At 36.7% G+C, this 22,279-nt stretch overlaps 1 protein-coding gene and 1 long non-coding RNA gene across 2 annotated transcripts; both read right to left on the reverse strand.

Annotated features, from left to right (window-relative positions):
- Positions 1–278: 278 nt before the first annotated feature.
- Positions 279–2,618, reverse strand: LOC113099027 (uncharacterized). The gene is made up of 4 exons (XM_026264076.1): positions 2,484–2,618; positions 1,492–1,812; positions 809–922; positions 279–563 (listed from the first exon to the last, which is right to left on the reverse strand). The coding sequence occupies exons 1-4, from the start codon at positions 2,554–2,556 to the stop codon at positions 391–393; spliced, it is 681 nt and encodes a 226-aa protein (XP_026119861.1). The 5' UTR covers positions 2,557–2,618; the 3' UTR covers positions 279–390.
- A 10,020-nt stretch (positions 2,619–12,638) lies between these two features.
- LOC113099026 (uncharacterized) lies at positions 12,639–19,887 on the reverse strand. The gene is made up of 3 exons (XR_003289265.1): positions 19,479–19,887; positions 19,090–19,116; positions 12,639–13,046 (listed from the first exon to the last, which is right to left on the reverse strand). It is a non-coding gene; the product is annotated as an uncharacterized LOC113099026 (long non-coding RNA).
- Between the last annotated feature and the right edge of the window lie 2,392 nt (positions 19,888–22,279).

Here is a 22,279-nt window from a genome sequence, read left to right on the forward strand (position 1 = left end):
AATCGTAGACCCAAAGTTATGCCCTTGAGTATAACAGTTCCTCATTTTTTGAAATGCAATAAACATGTTTTTGACAAAGATTTCAATTTGTTTGTGGTCTACATAGGCCTGCATCAAAATGAGGTTTGCAATGATGCGCCAGAAGGCACGGGTTGAAGACCCAGTCAGTGATGTCACGATATGCTAATTTGTTTAAATTCATACCTACGTAATCACAAAAATTGTAAAAAAAAAAATAAAAAATTACATTGAAACTTGAAAAAAAAAACGACCGGATATGTGCTAAAATAGTCATGATGAGAGATGAAGATCAAACTAAAAGCAGAGTGGAATATAAACTATAAATCAGACTTGATTCACACAGAGCTGAAGCTCAAACTTCTTGTAAATTCAAACTGTCTGTCTGATTTTACTCTGTGGGTTTAATGATGAGTCTCTTCTGTGTTGTTCACTTCTTGTAGATCTGATGTCATAAACCAGCACAGCAACAGAAGCCACGCCCACCACTGCAGAGACGACCAATCGGATCGCAGCTTCAAAAGTTTCACAACAGCGGGTACAATCTGAAAAGAAAAGGATCACTCTTTAAATTTTAACTAATGGGTTATTATGATAGGTCTATGTAATAATATGAATATTAGGCTGTGTTTGGACAAAACAATCAATGTGATTTTAGATTTGAATCAGCTTTTATAACCTTGCATTACTGATATAGAAATGACATGTTATTTAAAAGTGCACTATTTAATATCACTGTTGATATGATTACGCTAACAGAATTGAGTCTGAAATCTCACAGCTGATGTACCTGTATTGAGATTCTCAGTGTGTTTGAGGGTTGAATTGTTCACTGCACAGCTGGACGACACACATCTGGAGCTTGATGAACTTTCTGCTGATGAAGGACTTTGTGTAGTAGTCTCTGATAATGACAGATGTTAATTTTGTAATTTTATAGCCTATGCAATGCAGAAATACACCACTAGTGGTCGGTAGAGGATTCACTGAGGATGATAGAAACATGTAAACTAAGAGAAGAAGAGCTCTGGTCCCAAAAGGCCCTTTTCACAGTGACGTCAACTAACTTCTGCTTTCCTGCAGTGTATCTGTACATAAAGGCAAGTGGTCTTAAAAAAAAAAACAATTATCCAGTTCAATAATAAAATGACTTAATATTGAAATACAGAAAGGACAGCCACGTAATACAGATCTTTGGACTTCTGCAATTACTTACATTCCTCCATTCAAATTAGATTTAACTACATTTACACCATGTTTTTAGTTTGTGAATTATTATTGATGATTATGATCGATCGTGTTTTATTTTCACTATAGGCTACATGCAGAGAAACTTGAAAAAGTAGCCTCTATCTGTTACTTACACAATGGACAGAACACCACAGTAAAATAGTTAGATAAAAAGTACAAATAAAATGAAATCAAATATCTGAATACACTAGTGAAGGAGACTGAGATTAACTCTTTACTCACCAGAGACTGTGATTCTGAAGCTCTTGGATCTGGTCTCTCTGCCTCGGATCTGTAGTGTATAGAGTCCAGAGTCTGTGGTTCTGCTGTTTGTGATGGTCAGAGATCCAGTCTGAGGGTCCAGATTCAGTCTGTTTTTGAGTGTTTTATCATCTTCAGTGTCATATGTGGAGCTGCTTTTGGTCAGACTGTTGATTTGAGCTATTAGTGTTTCTCCAAACCTCCACTGAATCAGATGATAGTCCTGTACTTCAGTAACACCAGTGTTTAGAGAGACAGATTCTCCCTCCATCACTGACACAGACGTCACTTCATCTGTCCCGCCTGGAGAACAAACAGGAACTATCACTCTCAGATATGTTTGATGGGTTTTAATGAGGAAACAAATAGTATTTTTATTACAATATAGAAGTTAATTTGTTAATTGAGTCTTTGAAATGGGCCCTTGTTGCCATGTTTCTTTTTTATTCAAAAAACAGATCTTGGTTTAAAAAAGCAAATATTAACTCGTAGTAAAACTTGTCATCAGTTCTTCCTGCTTCATAAGTTTATTCAATATGTGCTGCCAAAACTACTGAGGCATTTTGCATTCAGTAAACAAATGAATACTGACAAAACAATGTAGTGTTTGTACAGTTATTAAGACAATAGTTAGACAATAGAGAACTTGAATGCATCAACTAAATGCATGTTTTGTTATCAAATTTTTTCACATCTATTTCTTTATTTATATCAGCGTGTAATTTACATGATTAGATTGACAAGCTCAAGATCAACTAAACTTTTGTTTAGTTCTTGTTTATAAGAAAGTCACACATAAATTAAATAATGTTGAAATAGTGGACCACAAATACAACATAAGGGTAAGAAAATAAAAGCAGATTATGGCGTATTTAATTTATAATAGGAATAACGGTGAAACAATGGTTGATTAAGATTTTTAACAGAACCGTATTACTCTATTAAAACTTCAAGAAGACACATTGATAACTTACCAACAAGACGCCTCCAGCACAAACATAACACAACAAAAGTATGAACCATAATCCTTGACTGTTTTCCAACCATTCTAATATAATAACACTGTAAATATCTGAAACACACTGTTAGACTGGTATGAAGTGCAGAAGAGGGACTGTGTCTTCAGCCAAAAACTCTTGTGGTTTTTACAGTAGGCTATGTTTGTCAGCACTTCCTAGAGTGAAATATGTTTGTCAGCACTTCCTAGAGTGAAATCTTTATACATGATTGCTCAGCGTTTGACTGTATTTACTGACATACAGAATCAATTATACCAACATGACAATAAATGCACTGTATTTGTGTCAAAGCGGGACACTTTCTGTGAATGTAAAATATTCCAGCCTTGTTCAGGGTTTATCTGTGTCTAGAAATGCTCCTGCATGGCTGTTTCACAGGGTTGTTGTGTTTCTGATGCTATAAGGTGTTTGTCAAATCTTATTTTTATTATCATTATTACTGCAGAACTAACAATTACATACAAGCTCAGGGAAAGATGGCAGTCTCTTTAACAATGAACATGAGATTAAGAATTTTACACATAAAATCAAGAGTTTAATAACATATTCAAGCGATAATGATTTTGGATTTCATTATTGAAAAAAATAATATCTTTAAGGATGAAACTGTGGGTTATATTAGCAGAGTTAAAATATTAAAAAACTTAACCCAAAATCTATTGGTTATACTACGATCACAAGGGCAGCTGTTTCTTTTACAAGACCACAAATGAGCAAATTTCATCATCATCAATATTTTTACAGATAGATGAATTAGTGCTCATATTTTTAAGTTCTTATGCTTGTTATAACGTCATAGGTCACATGATACTGTAAAAATGGCGGGTCAGATTTATTTGGCTGTAGAGTAAGAGTAAGAGCTTGTTAAGTAAGTACTTATTGAAATGGAGTTGAGTTTATCATTCAGACACAGTCACTTTCTATAGCAGCCAGATCTTCTAACAGCAGGTGCGGTGACTTTAACATTTCACACCCCTGCCCCCAGAAAACAATTTAAACCCCCTGGAAGGAACCAAACCACACACCTGAATCTGATTTTAACACAATACTTGATCAGGCCAAACATCTGTCGATCAATACATGTCAGAAAACTCATGTGGTTCAACAGTCAAGCATGCAGAAACATGCAGAAACATGCTAAAATATTCATGAGAGATACATATAAGACTGAGAGAAGAGAGGAATAGAAACTGACACCTTTATTTTTGTGATTGTGATCAGCTTTAAAAGAAACAACCACACGAGGTTAATGTTTGTCATTTTGTTCTATAAAATGAAACTGATGTCACTGGAAAGAATAATTTCTTCTGTTGGCCAGTAAGATATTGTGTTGTGGGATGCAAACTACTTGAAAAATGAATCCACATATCTTGCATGGTCAAGACTAAAGATGTAAAGATAATCAAATCAATGAGTAAAACTGTAACGTTATTCGTTACTGGATATTTTACACACTTTCAAGCCACATTCAGTGCAGTTTTGCTACCAATACTTGTAATGTATAATCCCATTCTCCTTCAAACTCAAAAGACATTAGTAAAAGGTATTACTTGCAGTTGTACTTGAAGGCTTTGTTCACCCAAACATTTTAATTCTGTCAATTATTACATTCCAAACCTGTAAGACTTTCGTTCATCTTCAGAACACAAGTCATTATAATTTTTAATGAAATTAAGAGTTTTCTGTCCCTCCATTGACAGTCTGCCAAACTGTAATTTTCTATATCCATAAAAATAGTAAATATAATTATTAAAGTATTCCATATGACGGGGTATACCCTACATTTTATGAAGCAATGTGAATGCTTATTGTGCGCTAAAAAAACTACATATTGTTATTTAGAAAATAGATATCTGCAATGCACATCCACAAGCACCATGACGCTTTACCACCTTTCTAGGTGAACTGGTAGTTACATAGACTGACACTAAAGGGTCTGTTAAATCTGATAAAGCCCTCAGATTTCAATTAAAAGATCTTCATTTGTGTTTTAAAGATGAACAAAATCACATAGGTTTGTCAGGACATGAGGGTGAGTAGTTTTTATTTCTGGGTGAAGTAATCCTTCAACCTGCAGAAGTTTAGTTTAGAGTTCTGTTCTTTGTGTACTTCACTCTTGTGCACTTTGTATTTGGAGTAGACACCACTTTAAATGTACAGTCTTTGTAAGGGCACATGACTTTATGGTGTACTTTTAAATGCGCAGTTTTTGTAAGGGCACATGACTTTATGGTGTACTTTTAAAGGGACACTAAGTAGGAATTACTCCCATGTAGTGGTGAAATTGTATTTTGCATTCAAACTAATTTTGCTCTCCAGCGCCTCGCTTTTTCAAATGCGCGTTGCATCTACGGTAGGCGATATGTACCAAAAAGCTTTGACGGGATGTCTTCTAATAGCACTTCGTCGAGTTTTCCTTCAGGTGAACAGGTGTGTTATTTCAAACAAACTGCAACATGACAACTAACAAACGAATGTTACAGTATGAATTACTGACTGTGGAAAACATGAAATATTGTAATTAGTAGTTATGTCTAATTTATTCGTTATATTTTCTGAATTATATGCATTGTTAGATATAAAAAAATATTATAATATAGACTGTAACACTGACTTACCTGTCGAGAAGAAAACTGGCCACTTCAGCGTTTCTTTTGAAATCTTTATCAAGCATTAGCTCTTTCCACCTAGAAAAAGCTTCCCCGACATTAACTCTTGTTTTCTGTAATCTACGGTCACGTTTCCTTTTACGTTCTATTTTTTACTGTTTTGGCGACGATGTTTTCTTCTCCTGTGGCGCGGCATATGTATGGTCCATAATAAGAATGCAATCCAGACTTTTAAACTTGCCGGTGCAGTTTCAAGCGCCTCTCACTGCTCTGCACCTGCGTTTCTGGCTCTGACCGAAAACGCGTTGTGGAAACGCGTTGGCTTAGTACTTTTTGTCCCTCTCTGCTATTATAGTTTTGCAAGATGGCGGAACTACATGGAAGCCTCCGTCAACCTACCCGTCCCATGTATATAAAGATAATAAATTCTTCATTTACGAGGATTAGTTTAAACATTGGCATAGGTATTTGTACACCATTGAGGGCATATTTATGAATAAAAATATTGATTTTAGATAATAAAATACCTAAAAAGTTACTTATTGTCCCTTTAAATGTACAGTTTTTGTAAGGGCACATGACTTTATGGTGTACTTTTAAATGTACAGTATGCAGATGAGGGAAGTAATCAGGCTCAGTACAAAACTCAGCAAACCCACAGGACAGACAGCTAAACTAAACTGGTACATCTGCACCTGACTGTTGATCAGATGATTTGGTGTGAAATTGGGATAAGTGAACTTTTAAGACACTGAATGATTTAAATGTACATAGCCATTCCTGATGCAAATAAGGAAATGGTTCAGTTCTAGCATTAAGTTCATGTTTGAGTCTATAAATAGCTGTGATCTTTGTTTTCACAGTTAACAGGACAATACTTACACTTCCAAAGCAGTTCTTCCCGTCATCTGCAACACAATAAAAAAGACAGCTTATCAATAGAGGGCATCCATCCGTTTTTTAATGTATAACATTTTCATCAACAACAATTTATTCAATTTTAAACAATGGCTGTATCAAAATGTAAGTTTTTTCTAACTTTAGCTTAAATTCGCTCACCAGATTTAGTAAACGGTGGTCTTCATGTCTCTCTTAGCTGTAAATCTGGGTGTATGTGTCGAACATGAAGGGGTTAAAATGGAACAGCCATGTGCGAGTGAGAAAACAGGTTAGGGTTAACAGGTGAAAATGTCACGACCTGTAATAAGCATGTTATTGCTCACAAGCAGCCCATCAATAATAATAAAAACCTCAAAACAATAAACAGACGAAAAAATTCAGATTCATTGGTTAGGAGATGAGCGGGATCCTGTTCGCCGCACCTGTTACACTAACTCACAAACATAATTTTGATGGTGAGAGAGAAAAAAACAACTGAACAGCCGAAACTATGTCTGCTAAATTCGCCTGTGTTTCAAGTTCAAGCGGGACTAGTGTGAAGAAAGTTAAAAATGACTAAAACAATGTTTACACTAATGTTACTTGCAAACAAAAATAGGTGAACAATAAAACTGGCTAAAATATTTGCTTTATAACTACCAAAGTCCTTTCAGGCAAGTCGTGCCACTCGGCCGCCAGCTTGGCATCGCCTCCGGGCAGCTATTTCAGATTAACAAGACCAGCTCCTATCTAAATGAATGGGCAGAGAGTCAGAACTGCACTTTCACTGGTCACCGGGACATAGAAACAGCATGAATAGAAACAGCAGTGAAATAGGATAAAAATCGCTGTCTGTGTAAGTATTTACAGAGAGTTTAGAAAGAGCCTTGCTTCCTCCGACTTTGTGTCAAGGACTTATAACTTTAATTTAAAACCAATTAAAAATCCTTTGTTAAATGATCATTGGCAGCCAGTTACATTGCTAAATAACCATTATAAAATTATTGCTTTGGTTTTATCAAAAAGATATGTTTTGAATAATTAAATTGATGAATGTCAGTCTGTCTTTCCACAAAAAGGCACATTTTTAATAATATAGGTCTGGTTTTGGACATTCTAGATTATTCTGACTGTTTCTCTAATGATAATTTTATTCTCAGACTATTGCAAAGCATTTGATTCCTGGAGCATGAATGTTTGTTCCAAGCTGGGATTCGGTGATTTGTGTTGTAGATCTATTAAAATGCTTTCTATTGATTGAAGCTCAGCAGCGGTTCCTCTCCAGATTTACTCTGAATCAAGATGCCCAATCCCCTCACATCTGTTTCTGATCGCTACACTTCTAAACTTGCACATCAGAGAAAGTGCTTTAAAAGGAATAACTGTTGATGACTCTGAAGTGGTGATAAGTCAGTCTTGTTTCTGAAGGATGTCTCTCAGCTTGAGCTAGCTTTAGAGACTCTTGAGCTCTTTTCTAAAGCAGCTCTTCGTCTTAACATTAACAAATGTGAGTTACTTTCAGTTACTTCTAACATTCCTAGCTGGGTGACAGCATGTTGACAACATATTTGTGGAAAAACAAAATTAATTGTAAAAAACATCAGTTGTACTGAATTCCAATGACAAAGGCGGTCTAAACTTAGTTATTTTAGCTCTCTGAACAGTAACGCACGTCCCTGAAATCAGAGGAATGATAGATGAATGACACTGATGTACAAGCACTTAACAGTGATTTTAAGCATAAACTTCACAAAATCTATAAACCTAGAGATTGTTGTGAACAAATACTTGAGTATCTAAGTAAGTTAAACAAAACAGCTTATGCTAGTGACAAGGTTTTTTTTTTTTTCTCACACAAAACATTAAACTGACTTCTACTGAACCTTCTATTTGCAGGCTACTTTTTTACATTGGTTAGTAGCACTTTTTGAAAGTTGGATTTTTTGTGTATATAGTTCTCTTTTTATTTGTGCTTTTTTTATATACAGGTATGGAAGATAAGTGAATCACTGTGTAATCTCCTGTCGGTGGGATCGTACCCATCAGGGGATGATGGATCCAAAAGGCAGAACCTTCGTAGATTTGCTCTCAAATTCAACCTAAAGGGTTGTTACAAACCCGATTACAAAAAAGTTGGGACACTGTACAAATTATGAATAAAACTAGAATGCAATTATGTGGAAGTTTCAAATTTCAATATTTTATTCAGAATACAACATAGATGAAATATCAAATGTTTAAACTGAGAAAATGTATAATTTTAAGGGAAAAATCAGTTGATTTAAAATTTCATGGCATCAACATATCTCCAAAAAGTTGGGACAAGGCCATGTTTAGCACTGTGTGGCATCCCCTCTTCTTTTTATAACAGTCTGCAAGCGTCTGGGGACTGAGGAGACAAGTGTCTCAAGTTTAGGAAGAGGAATGTTGTCCCATTCTTGTCTAATACAGGCTTCTAGTTGCTCAACTGTCTTAGGTCTTCTTTGTCACATCTTCCTCTTTATGATGTGCCAAATGTTTTCTCTAGGTGAAAGATCTGGTCTGCAGGCTGGTCATTTCAGACCCGGATCCTTCTTCTACACAGCCATGATGTTGTAATTGATGCAGTATGTGGTCTGATATTGTCATGATGAAAATGCAAGGTCTTCCCTAAAAGAGACAACGTCTGGATGAGAGCATATGTTGTTCTACAATGGAAAATTATTTCACCCACATTTTGATATTTTATTTTCCCAACACATTTACATTTTTTACTTTTGCTTTCTATGTATATAAGTCCACTTTTGTAAATTTATTTTGATGCGGACACTTAAACACAGTACAGACCAAAAGTTTTGACACACCTTCTCATTCAAAGAGTTTTCTTTATTTTCATGACTTTATTTTCATTTTCTTGATGAGCTTCAAGAGGTAGTTTAAGAGTGACTATCTCCTGAAGCTCATCAAGAGAAAGCCAAGAGTGTGCAAAGCAGTAATCAAAGCAAAAGAAGAACCTACAATATGACATATTTTCAGTTGTTTCACACTTTTTTGTTATGTATATAATTCCACATGTGTTAATTCATAGTTTTGATGCCTTCAGTGTGAATCTACAATTTTCATAGTCATGAAAATAAAGAAAACTCTTTGAATGAGAAGGTGTGTCCAAACTTTTGGTCTGTACTGTGTATATATATATATATATATATATATATATATATATATATGAACACACACACACACACACACACACATATATATATATATAAATAAATACCCAGACAAACTAAACCTACTTTGCATTTTATAGGTTTCTGTGGTTTGGGAGTTTGTTGGAGTTGATTTAACTCGTCCATTACCCAAAACTGCAGAAGGCTTTCAATATATCCTAACAGCTACAGACTACTTCTCAAACTGGATTGAGGCCTTTCCTTTAAAATCAAAGACAGCTGCTGAAGTTGGAAGACATTTCTGTTCCCCTATTTATAGACATAAGATATAAATTGCCTCAGATCAGGGAAGAGAATTTGTAAATGAAGTAAGTCCACTAAAAATATTTTGTAATAAATTGGGTTAGGTTTATTTGAATGAGGATTGTTTCACTGAAAAAGCATCCTACATGTTTATTTTACGGTGGTAGGACAATCTGATGTGGTATTTTGCGCTGTAAAATCATCCTGTTTATTTTAATAAGAATTGTTTCACTGTAAAATCATCCTACATGTTTATTTAAAAGTGGTAGGACGATCTGATGATGTTCATTGCCTAATAAGATTCTTCAATAAAGTTACTTTACGTATAGTCACAGAAGCGAAGCAGTTGTACGCAGTAGGATTTTCCATTGATATGATTCAAATTTTGCGCTATGGTAGGAAAATCTGACGAGGTAAGACAAATCGACAGAACACTGGCCTGAGACTCAAACCTACAAAAGAGTCCTTGCTAAATAGAAGTGTTCATTTCTATCATTTATTTTCCAAGAAACAAAAATGATATTGACTCTAAGCTTTTGAATAATATAGTGTATAATGTTGCAAAAGCTTTTTATTTCACATAAATGCTGATCTTTGGGTCCTTATATTCATCAAAGAATGCAGAAAAAAATTACACATGTTTTAAATTTTGATCATCATTAAATCAGCATACAATCAAAAAAAAGAAACTTAACTGGTTGTTACATTAAAAAAAGCTTAACGTGTAATTTTAACAAAATCATTTCATGTTTCAAAGATGAACATGATGAAATCATATAGTATAAGCAGGAAATTTTACAAATTAAAATGTGTTAAATTCAGTCATGTTGAGATAATGTGATTCAATATAGTCAGACTGATCTTGCACCGAAAATGGACTAGCGAGATCACATGAGATCACACAAGATTACAAACCGTGTGCCCGGGAAAATAACGAGATTGCACGTGAAGAACTGGAAGAATTTGGCTGTCGTCGTGTCTGGAGTTCATTTGGAAAAGGTAAGATAAAATCTGTTTTGAATCCATCTAAATGCAAACAAAACGATGTCATCCTACTGGCCGAGGTCAGCCTAAAAAGATGCTCATTACAGTTGACGGGCCACTGCTGCGCATCGTCACGAAAGCTTATCTTTTTCACGTGTTTTTAAGCTGTACCGCTTGTCGATTTAAACATTAAAGCATCCAAACACAAGAACAGAGTAGCTGGTTACTCTTGCGCTGTGTTCGGTGCGGAGAGAGAGAGAGCCGCGTATCACGGACAGCGACACTGAACCGAGCTCTCTTCTGCGAAGAGAAAGGCGTCTCAAAACACTTGAACATCGAATTTGCTTATTTTTGCTCTTGTGCCGACAAATACATACAAAATATTTCAAAATATCCACCTTGGAAATTATGCTCGGAAAAACTGTCAGTTATTTCTTAAGTGAAAGTAAACAGTTGAGGAAAAGAATGGGATGTGTATTATATTGGATGCGTTCATCGTCTCTTAAAGTGACCGCGCCTAATTTAGCCACTGGCTGCTGTATGAAATTAATCTTGTGCCAATAAAAATGAACGTACCTTTTCAAGAAACTAATGAAAATATAAAGTGAAACTGAATAAAATATCTTTGAAACTGAAAAAGAATAACTCGCTGGCAAATTTATTGACTTAGTTTTTAATACACTGCATGTTTTGCTAACTATTTCTCATATTTCTTTCGCTGACTGAACTTACAAATGCGCTTCCAGAGTTTTCATTTACGCTTCTGACTTCGTTTACGCTTCTGAAGTTTTCGTTCGCAATTCTGACACAAACCTACCGTGTGGGCGGGCTTAACAGCGGTTTGCTCTCATTGGCTAGTGAGATTTAGATTGACGGCTCCTTGAACCGGAAGGAGAGACTTCAGCAGCGTGAATTTTGGGTTCTGTGTGACAGTCTAACAACAGTAGAGTAAAACACTATATTAAAGCACATCAACAATATTTATAAAACCGAGATGAGTAAGCAGAAGCGTCATCAACATCCTCAACCGCAGGGCATTCGAGGCAGCCTGAGGTAAGTTTAATATCAAATCAGTAGACAAATCTAGAAACAAGTTTTTCTGCTCTCTATCCAAGTTAGCTGCGTGCTATGTCTTTATGTCTAGTAGATCGATCTTGACGTGTTTATTATTATTATTCACATGACTGCAGTGCATTTTTTGTAGTTTGAGTACTTTGATTGCTACTAGGGGTGCTCCGATCACGATCGGCCGATCCTTATGCGCATCTCGTCAGTAAAGCCGGTTCTCTAATCAGGGGTTAATTCCCTCAGGTGCGTGATTTCACTACAGCTGTTACTACACAGAGCCGTTGTTAACTGAGAAGATGCGCAAATAAACACTGAAAATGAACGTGGATTTGTGCAGTTTCTCAGTTAACAACGGCTCTGTGTAGTAACAGCTGCTCTATGTGAAATCACACACCATTAGATAACTGCTTTACTGACGAGATGCGCATAACGATCTGCCGATCGGAACACCCCTAATTGCTACCCCCAACATATGTGATGCATTCAAGGATGTTACATGATGTAATTTAATGAATACAATCATTAATTTGTCCTTTTAGAATCTTACCAAAAATGTTTCAGTGGTATCATTGTTTCCACACACGCATCAAAAACTGATTTCAACATTGATAAGTTATTGAGCATCATATTAGAATGATTTGTAAAGGATCATGTGACACTGAAGACTGAAGTAATGATGCTGAACATTCCGCTTTGATCACAGAAATAAATTATAAATGGTACAATTTTCAAAATGTTGTGATTGTTATAAATGGTTATTAAAAACATTGTATATTTTACTGCCCTAGATGGAGATGCTCAGGATGAGGCAGCACTCTCTGTGCCACAGGTGATGCAGTGGCTGATTGGTCAAGCGCATAGGCACCTGCTTCTGTCAGAGAGAGAGAGAGAGGCCTTTAAAATTACTGATCAGTTTGACCAAACTTGTATGCAATGACTGCCAAGCCACACACTTTGCTATCCAATCATCAGTGCATGCACCCCAAACCATTACTTTTCCCACTGCACATCTGTCAAATTGTAATGAATTTAAAGAAATAATGAAAACAGCAGTGCAACACGGAGGTTGCTTTTATAGGGTGTAGATTTTAAAATGAACTCCAAATGTCCACATAGGATCTCTCTCAATAGTTTTAATTTAATCTTTAAAATTCAGAGATACAATGTTCAACGTGTTAATAACTTTACATGCTTCTGAATGGTTACATGTTTTACAGCATAGTATAAAATTAAATGTTTTATTGGCAATTAACTGATTTTCTTTAATTAAAATTCTGACAGAATTGCATGTGTACTTCTGAGTGTTTTACTTAAACATTTAAATGTTAAATAGAGCACAATCTTTTGATGATAGCAAGTGTCTGGACATAGAGCTCCCTGTCATTCAATGGTGATGTCAAGGGATTAATCAATCCACGCAGAACGGCAAGTTTTTGGTCAGAAAAAGGGCAATGGATCTCTGGCACCACCACACCATCCTCTGGGTCAGTATCAGCAGTTTCCTCTCGAAAAAGTTGCTCCACCACCTTAAAAAAGAAAACATTGTTATTTTACAATATTAACTGCTTTTAATTATAAAAACTTTAGGCTGACCTAAATTATTTAGTTTGATAAACTGGTAAATTATCTTATCCCAAAGAAGCTATATTTAAGTAAATTAATACTTCACCCAGAATAAAATTCTGACCGTTATTTGCTTAAATGTATTTTAGGCCCTATTTATACCAGGCATTGAAATGAGTCACGATTGCAGGGGTTATTTTCTACTTTCCTGCAGAGTTTAGCTCTAACCTTAATCAAATACACAAGGTTGTGGCTAAACTCTGCAAGAAAGTAGATCTTGAGGACCAGAGTTGAGAGCCCTCTTGTTATGTCAAGATAACAGTACCAAAAAAAGTGGAAAAGCATGAATTATTCAGCTATCTGAAAAAAATAAAAACGGGAAAACTATAAAAACATTTACATTACAATTTACAATACATTTATCTTTGATAGCTCTAAAATTTAATCGGGTCTTCAATTGAATACTTTTACATTAGTCAAATGAAGAGTAAAGAACTGAAAAACTAAGAAGTCGAGTCGCTTCAATAAATTAAGGTTAAACCACTGGAGTCACATGTATTACTTAAATGACACATGATTTCCGGGGCTTGAAAGTGGTAGTTATGTGTAGCTGTCAATAGAGGGACAGAAATATCTCAGATTTCATTAAAAAAAGATCATTTGTGTTCTGAAGATGGATGAAAGTTACAGGTATGAAATGACATGAGCATTGATATTTTCAGTTGAAACACCTTTTAAGGTTGAACAAATTAAAACAGAATTAGCATTTTTGGATGTGTAATCCATGTTTCCCCAGGTGTAAGTTACAATTTCTGATGTGTTTCCTGAAGTCTCTTCCAAATTCAGAGATATATTAACTACGTTGATTAACTCCTGTAGATCCATAATTAAACTATCTGGGATGTTAACATGATTTGATGCATTAATAGTCAAAGCAAGTTCTTGCTTTGGTATAAACAATGCCTGGTTAGCTTACATATCAAGGTAACTATAATGCAATGCTGAAGTTGCCAAGTTTAGCAGGGTAACGTTAGACATATAAAATCTCTTGCGTATTAAAAAAACAGCTAGAAAGTTAACCAAGTTCGTTACATTATGTTCGTTACATTTGGTTAGCACTCGTTAGCTTGTCATTAGCGTTTTCTTTTCTCCTCTCCTCTCCTCTCTCACGCTGCAGTTTTCCACAAGTTCATCAAACAACCGCAGTAAGAATATTTCATCAAGCACGGTGAGTAATGGCTTCTCCTACAATTGTTATTTGCACCTCTTGCCACATGTACAGTTTATCTATCTCTGTCGCTGATGAGGGATTCACATGTGATAAATGCAGGGAAACAGGCTGACAGAGAAGATTTCAGAATTAGAGACACGCATCCAAACTTTAATTGAGGACAGTAAGAATGTTAGGGCTCTAGATATGGCTTTGGATGCGTCTAGCTCAGGGATTCCTGTACATTGTCCGGTTCCAGCAGAGCCCCTGCAGCAGGGCAACTGGGTGACGGTGAGGCAGCGTAGTCGTGGGTCAAAACACCGCTCTTCTGTTCCGATCAAAACATTAAACAGGTTCTCCCCACTCAGTGATGCACCCACTGAGAAACCTGATGAAAGTGCTCTAGTTATTGGTGATTCTATTGTACGGAACGTGAATATAGAGACACCAGCCACCATAGTCAAATGTTTACCGGGAGCCAGAGCGCCTGACATCTTGGCAAATTTAAAAGTGCTGGCTAATGCTAAACGTAAATACAGTAAGATTGTTATTCATGCCGGCGCTAATGATGTTCGACTTCGCCAGTCGGAGATCACTAAAAATAACTTTAAAGAGGTGTGTGAACTTGCAAGCACGATGTCAGACACTGTAATATGCTCTGGTCCCCTCCCTGCTTACCGTGGTGATGAGATGCATAGCAGATTGTCATCACTCAATGGCTGGATGTCTAAGTGGTGCCCACAGAATAACATAGGTTATATAGACAATTGGACGAGCTTTTGGGGCAGACCTGACCTGTTGAAAAGAGATGGTCTTCATCCCTCCTGGGGTGGCGCCACTCTTCTCTCTAGAAATATGGCAAATAGTCTTAGTGTTTATACTTGACTAACTGGGGCCCAGGTCAGGAAGCAGACAGACTGGCTAAACCGACCGTCTGCTAGCTGCCTCCCGTCACAGAGGTCAGTTAATTCTCAGCACATAGAGACTCTTTCACCTAGATATCACACTATAGAGACTGTGTCTGTTCCACGAACTAGAAAATACAAAAAACGTCCAAACCAAGTTAAGGTTAACAATTTAATTGAGGTTCAACAAATAAAAAACAAATGCAATATGGATAAACAAATGATAAAGATTGGCTTATTGAATATCAGATCCATTTCTACGAAAACACTTTTTGTAAATAATATGATAACTGATCATAATATAGATGTGCTCTGCTTGACAGAAACCTGGCTAAAACCTGATGATTACATTATTTTAAATGAGTCCATCCCCCAAGATTATTGTTATAAACACGAGCCGCGTCTAAAAGGCAAAGGGGGAGGTGTTGCTTCAATTTATAATAACGTTTTCAGGATTTCTCAGAGGGCAGGCTTCAAGTATAACTCGTTTGAAGTAATGGTGCTTCATATAACATTATCCAGAGAAACCAATGTTAATGATAAATCCCCTGTTATGTTTGTACTGGCTACTGTATACAGGCCACCAGGGCACCATACAGACTTTATTAAAGAGTTTGGTGATTTTACATCCGAGTTAGTTCTGGCTGCAGATAAAGTCTTAATAGTTGGTGATTTTAATATCCATGTCGATAATGAAAAAGATGTATTGGGATCAGCATTTATAGACATTCTGAACTCTATTGGTGTTAGACAACACGTTTCAGGACCTACTCATTGTCGAAATCATACTCTAGATTTAATACTGTCACATGGAATTGATGTTGATAGTGTTGAAATTATTCAGCCAAGTGATGATATCTCAGATCATTATTTAGTTCTGTGTAAACTTCATATAGCCAAAATTGTAAATTCTACTTCTTGTTACAAGTATCGAAGAACCATCACTTCTACCACAAAAGACTGCTTTTTAAGTTATCTTCCTGATGTATCCGAATTCCTTAGCATATCCAAAACCTCAGAACAACTTGATGATGTAACAGAAACTATGGACTCTCTCTTTTCTAGCACTTTAAATACAGTTGCTCCTTTACGCTTAAGAAAGGTTAAGGAAAACAGTTTGACACCATGGTATAATGAGCATACTCGCACCCTAAAGAGAGCAGCCCGAAAAATGGAGCGCAGCTGGAGGAAAACAAAACTAGAGGTATTTCGTATTGCTTGGCGGGAAAGTAGCATATCCTACCGAAAAGCATTAAAAACTGCTAGATCTGATTTCTTTTCTTCTCTTTTAGAAGAAAACAAACATAACCCTAGGTATTTATTCAATACAGTGGCTAAATTAACGAAAAATAAAGCCTCAACAAGTGTTGACATTTCCCAACACCACAGCAGTAATGACTTTATGAACTACTTTACTTCTAAAATCGATACTATTAGAGATAAAATTGCAACCATTCAGCCGTCAGCTACAGTTTCGCATCAGACAGTGCACTATAGACCCCCTGAGGAACAGTTCCACTCATTCTCTACTATAGGAGAGGAAGAATTGTATAAACTTGTTAAATCATCTAAACTTACAACATGTATGTTAGACCCTATACCATCTAAGCTCTTAATAGAGGTGCTTCCAGAAGTCATAGGTCCTCTTCTGACTATTATTAATTCCTCATTGTTATTAGGACATGTCCCCAAAACCTTCAAACTGGCTGTTATTAAGCCTCTCATAAAAAAGCCACAACTTGACCCCAGAGAACTAGTTAATTATAGACCAATCTCGAATCTCCCTTTTCTGTCCAAGATACTAGAAAAGGTGGTATCCTCACAATTATATTCCTTCTTAGAGAAAAATGGTATATGTGAGGATTTCCAGTCAGGATTTAGACCGTATCATAGTACTGAAACTGCTCTCCTTAGAGTTACAAATGATCTGCTCTTATCATCTGATCGTGGGTGTATCTCTCTATTAGTTTTATTGGATCTTAGTGCTGCGTTTGACACAATTGACCACAACATTCTTTTGCATAGACTTGAACACTTTGTTGGCATCAGTGGAAGTGCATTAGCATGGTTTAAATCGTACTTATATGACCGCCATCAGTTCGTAGCAGTGAATGAAGATGTATCATATCGATCACAAGTGCAGTATGGAGTACCTCAAGGCTCAGTTCTAGGGCCGCTACTCTTCACGCTTTATATGTTACCCTTGGGAGATATCATCAGGAAACATGGTGTTAGCTTTCACTGTTATGCTGATGATACGCAGCTCTATATTTCCTCGCAGCCCGGTGAAACACACCAATTTGAAAAACTAATGGAATGCATAGTCGATATAAAAAATTGGATGACGAGTAATTTCTTACTGCTAAATTCAGAAAAAACAGAGATGTTAATCATAGGGCCTAAAAACTCTACTTGTAATAACCTAGAACACTGTCTAAGACTTGATGGTTGCTCTGTCAATTCTTCGTCATCAGTTAGGAACCTAGGTGTGCTACTTGATCGCAATCTTTCCTTAGAAAGCCACGTTTCTAGCATTTGTAAAACTGCATTTTTCCATCTCAAAAATATATCTAAATTACGGCCTATGCTCTCAATGTCAAATGCAGAAATGTTAATCCATGCATTTATGACTTCAAGGTTAGACTATTGTAATGCTTTATTGGGTGGTTGTTCTGCACGCTTGGTAAACAAACTACAGCTAGTCCAAAATGCAGCAGCAAGAGTTCTTACTAGAACCAGGAAGTATGACCATATTAGCCCGGTCCTGTCCACACTGCACTGGCTCCCTATCAAACATCGTATAGATTTTAAAATATTGCTTATTACTTATAAAGCCCTGAATGGTTTAGCACCTCAGTATTTGAATGAGCTCCTTTTAAATTATACTCCTCTACGTCCGCTACGTTCTCAAAACTCAGGCAATTTGATAATACCTAGAATATCAAAATCAACTGCGGGCGGCAGATCCTTTTCCTATTTGGCGCCTAAACTCTGGAATAACCTACCTAACATTGTTCGGGAGGCAGACACACTCTTGCAGTTTAAATCTAGATTAAAGACCCATCTCTTTAACCTGGCATACACATAACATACTAATATGCTTTTAATATCCAAATCCGTTAAAGGATTATTAGGCTGCATTAATTAGGTAAACTGGAACCGGAACACTTCACATAACACCGTACTTTCTACATCATTAGAAGAATGGCATCTACGCTAATATTTGTCTGTTTCTCTCTTGTTCCGAGGTCACCGTGGCCACCAGATCCAGTCTGTGTCCAGATCAGAGGGTCACTGCAGTCACCCGGATCCAGTACGTATCCAGACCAGATGGTGGATCAGCACCTAGAAAGGACCTCTACTGCCCTGAAAGACAGCGGAGACCAGGACAACTAGAGCCCCAGATACAGATCCCCTGTAAAGACCTTGTCTCAGAGGAGCACCAGGACAAGACCACAGGAAACAGATGATTCTTCTGCACAATCTGACTTTGCTGCAGCCTGGAATTGAACTACTGGTTTCGTCTGGTCAGAGGAGAACTGGCCCCCCAACTGAGCCTGGTTTCTCCCAAGGTTTTTTTCTCCATTCTGTCACCGATGGAGTTTCGGTTCCTTGCCGCTGTCGCCTCTGGCTTGCTTAGTTGGGGTCACTTCATCTACAGCGATATCGTTGACTTGATTGCAAATTAAAACAGACACTATTTCAACTGAACAGAGATGACATCAATGAATTCAATGATGAACTGCCTTTAACTATCATTTTGCATTATTGAGACACTGTTTTCCAAATGAATGTTGTTCAGTGCTTTGGCGCAATGTATTTTGTTTAAATCACTATATAAATAAAGGTGATATGCATTCTATAGAATAACATGAATGGATGTAAGCCTACCTGGAGAAGTGACATTTCTCTTTGTCCCTAAAAAGTAATATAACAAGAAAATAAGATTTTATTTTTGTATGGACAATCACAAAGATAGAATAATTTACTTAACGGTTAACAACACTGTTATTAAATACAAAAGAAGATGATTTAGATGATTCAAGAAAATATACTTTAAGAAGTAAGTTACCAGGGCTGCGTTTCACAAAAGCACGGTAAGAATTAAACATAACTTACAACCAGCCATCAATGTGTTTTACAATCGCTACCTCGCAATGCTTCAGAAACGCAGCCCAGATAATTAATGAACGACCTAATGTTAAATAAAGACATAACTTGGATAGAGAGCAGAAAAAACTTGTTTCTAGATTTGTCTACTGATTTGATATTAAACTTACCTCAGGCTGCCTCGAATGCCCTGCGGTTGAGGATGTTGATGACGCTCCTGCTTACTCATCTCGGTTTTATAAATATTGTTGATGTGCTTTTATATAGTGTTTTACTCTACTGTTGTTAGACTGTCACACAGAACCCAAAATTCGCGCTGCTCTCCTTCCGGTTCAAGGAGCCGTCAATCTAAATCTCACTAGCCAATGAGAGCAAACCGCTGTTAAGCCCGCCCACACGGTAGGTTTGTGTCAGAATTGCGAACGAAAACTTCAGAAGCGTAAACGAAGAAGTCAGAAGCGTAAATGAAAACTCTGGAAGCGCATTTGTAAGTTCAGTCAGCGAAAGAAATATGAGAAATAGTTAGCAAAACATGCAGTGTATTAAAAACTAAGTCAATAAATTTGCCAGCGAGTTATTTTTTTTTTCAGTTTCAAAGATATTTTATTCAGTTTCAATTTATATTTCCATTAGTTTCTTGAAAAGGTACGTTCATTTTTATTGGCACAAGAATAGCTCCATAGCTGCTGTAATGTTAATCCAAGAAAATGAATATCACTCACTGCTCTTGACTGAATTACTTTGTAGTTTTAACAGTCAAACCAAAAATTATTCAGACACCAGATATATTTTTTTTTACATATTATACCCAAAGAATCTTCATACTCTTCATACTCTCATAGCTCCTAGTGAAATTGATAAAAATGTTAAATATATATATATATATATATATATATATATATATAAAATGCCCACTGGTACAGCCTTCACCGGGGGCCTCGCAAACCCAAGCTACGGCCCTGTGTATAAGCAACGTATTAAACTGAAAATTAACATTTATATGCCCTAATATATCATAAAAACAACACAATATGGCTATAGATCATTACCACGTTGCAATTAAGAGACCTATAAAAGTTTTGAATACATGTACACTACAGATACATACATATTTGAATGGTTGTAAATATAATATTTTAATTGTTTTAAATTTATCGGATCTCTTTCAGAAAAGTCACTTGTCTGCCATCCAACCACATGATTACTGGTGAAGGGGGTCATCTGCCACCATCAAGTTTCAAGTGATTCCAATAGTTAATTGTAAGTTTTGCCAGACCTGAATATTTTTAGCCTAAAAGAGTGAATTTGTCTTACTGACTGATTCCAGTGTTGACACATGCTTATGATGCTAGGGTCCTAAACTAAACCTGGATTTCCCAGTTTGTTTTAGATATTTAAATCTAAAAATCTCTTTTTTTATATAGGGTGGGGGTGTGGGAGGGATGTGGAAGTGTAAGGTGTGTAGTCTATCTCTGTCTGGTAGATATGACCTACTAAAACATTTCAGACTTCAGCATCAGCATTTGCAACGTTATCCATGCCCACACATAAACTGCCCATGTACTTTTAAGACATGGAATGCTTTGCATATTCATTTAAGTAGAGTCCATCCTAAACAAAAGACCCAGGAGCTACAGGAACTGTCAACATTAAGTTGTCATTTGTGCACTTGTAGTGATCTTCCTACAGAGAATGATTATTTTTCACACATTGGAACTCATTTGAAGAGTAATGAAACAGTTCCTTGTATGTTTGGGGGTTGTAATTTTCAAACAAATGAATACGCAACATTTCACTCTCACAATAACAGGAAACACAGTCAACTTAAATTGAAAGATTTCAAGCCAGATGTAGTAAGACACACTCGAGTTTCACAAGAATCCTCGTATAATCCTGAGGGAGAGGCAGGCAATCAAGATGACTCTGCTGTTGAAGCAGACAGTGCATGTTCAAATAGTGATGTAGGGGTAACCACTAATTTGCCTGAAGTAATTGAGAATAATTTTGCAGCAGCGTTGCTCAAGTTAGAGCATTTTGCACATGTCCCAGGCAAAAAAATTTATGAGTTCTTAGAACTTACATTCAGCAACATTACGCCTCTCCATTGAGATTCTTGAAGAGGTATTTCAGAAACATAGTCCCACAACTGATAAGTCTGCGGTAACAGAAGTAGCAACTGCTCTCTGCACTTCTAATCCATTGCTCAAAGCCATAGAGAAGGGGGGTCCCCTAAACTCAACTTATCTCCACAACAAGTATTGTGCTATTGACAATACTAAGCTATTGACCTTGAATACGCCCTGTAAGCCCAGCGTGAAGATACAGTCACTTGTTGAATACTTACCCGTCTTCACGAGCTAAAAGCTATTGACCTTGAATACGCCCTGTAAGCCCAGCGTGAAGATACAGTCACTTGTTGAATACTTACCCGTCTGCACGAGCTAAAAGCTATTGACCTTGAATACGCCCTGTAAGCCCAGCGTGAAGATAGTCACTTGTTGAATACTTACCCGTCTTCACGAGCTAAAAGCTATTGACCTTGCATACGCCCTGTAAGCCCAGCGTGAAGATACAGTCACTTGTTGAATACTTACCCGTCTTCACGAGCTAAAAGCTATTGACCTTGAATACGCCCTGTAAGCCCAGCGTGAAGATACAGTCACTTTGTTGAATACTTACCCGTCTTCACGAGCTAAAAGCTATTGACCTTGCATACGCCCTGTAAGCCCAGCGTGAAGATACAGTCAATTTGTTGAATACTTACCCGTCTTCACGAGCTAAAAGCTATTGACCTTGCATACGCCCTGTAAGCCCAGCGTGAAGATACAGTCACTTTGTTGAATACTTACCCGTCTTCACGAGCTAAAAGCTATTGACCTTGCATACGCCCTGTAAGCCCAGCGTGAAGATACAGTCACTTTGTTGAATACTTACCCGTCTTCACGAGCTAAAAGCTATTGACCTTGCATAT

The sequence above is a fragment of the Carassius auratus genome, unplaced genomic scaffold, assembly GCF_003368295.1.
Source record: "Carassius auratus strain Wakin unplaced genomic scaffold, ASM336829v1 scaf_tig00216836, whole genome shotgun sequence".
NCBI lineage: Eukaryota > Metazoa > Chordata > Actinopteri > Cypriniformes > Cyprinidae > Carassius > Carassius auratus.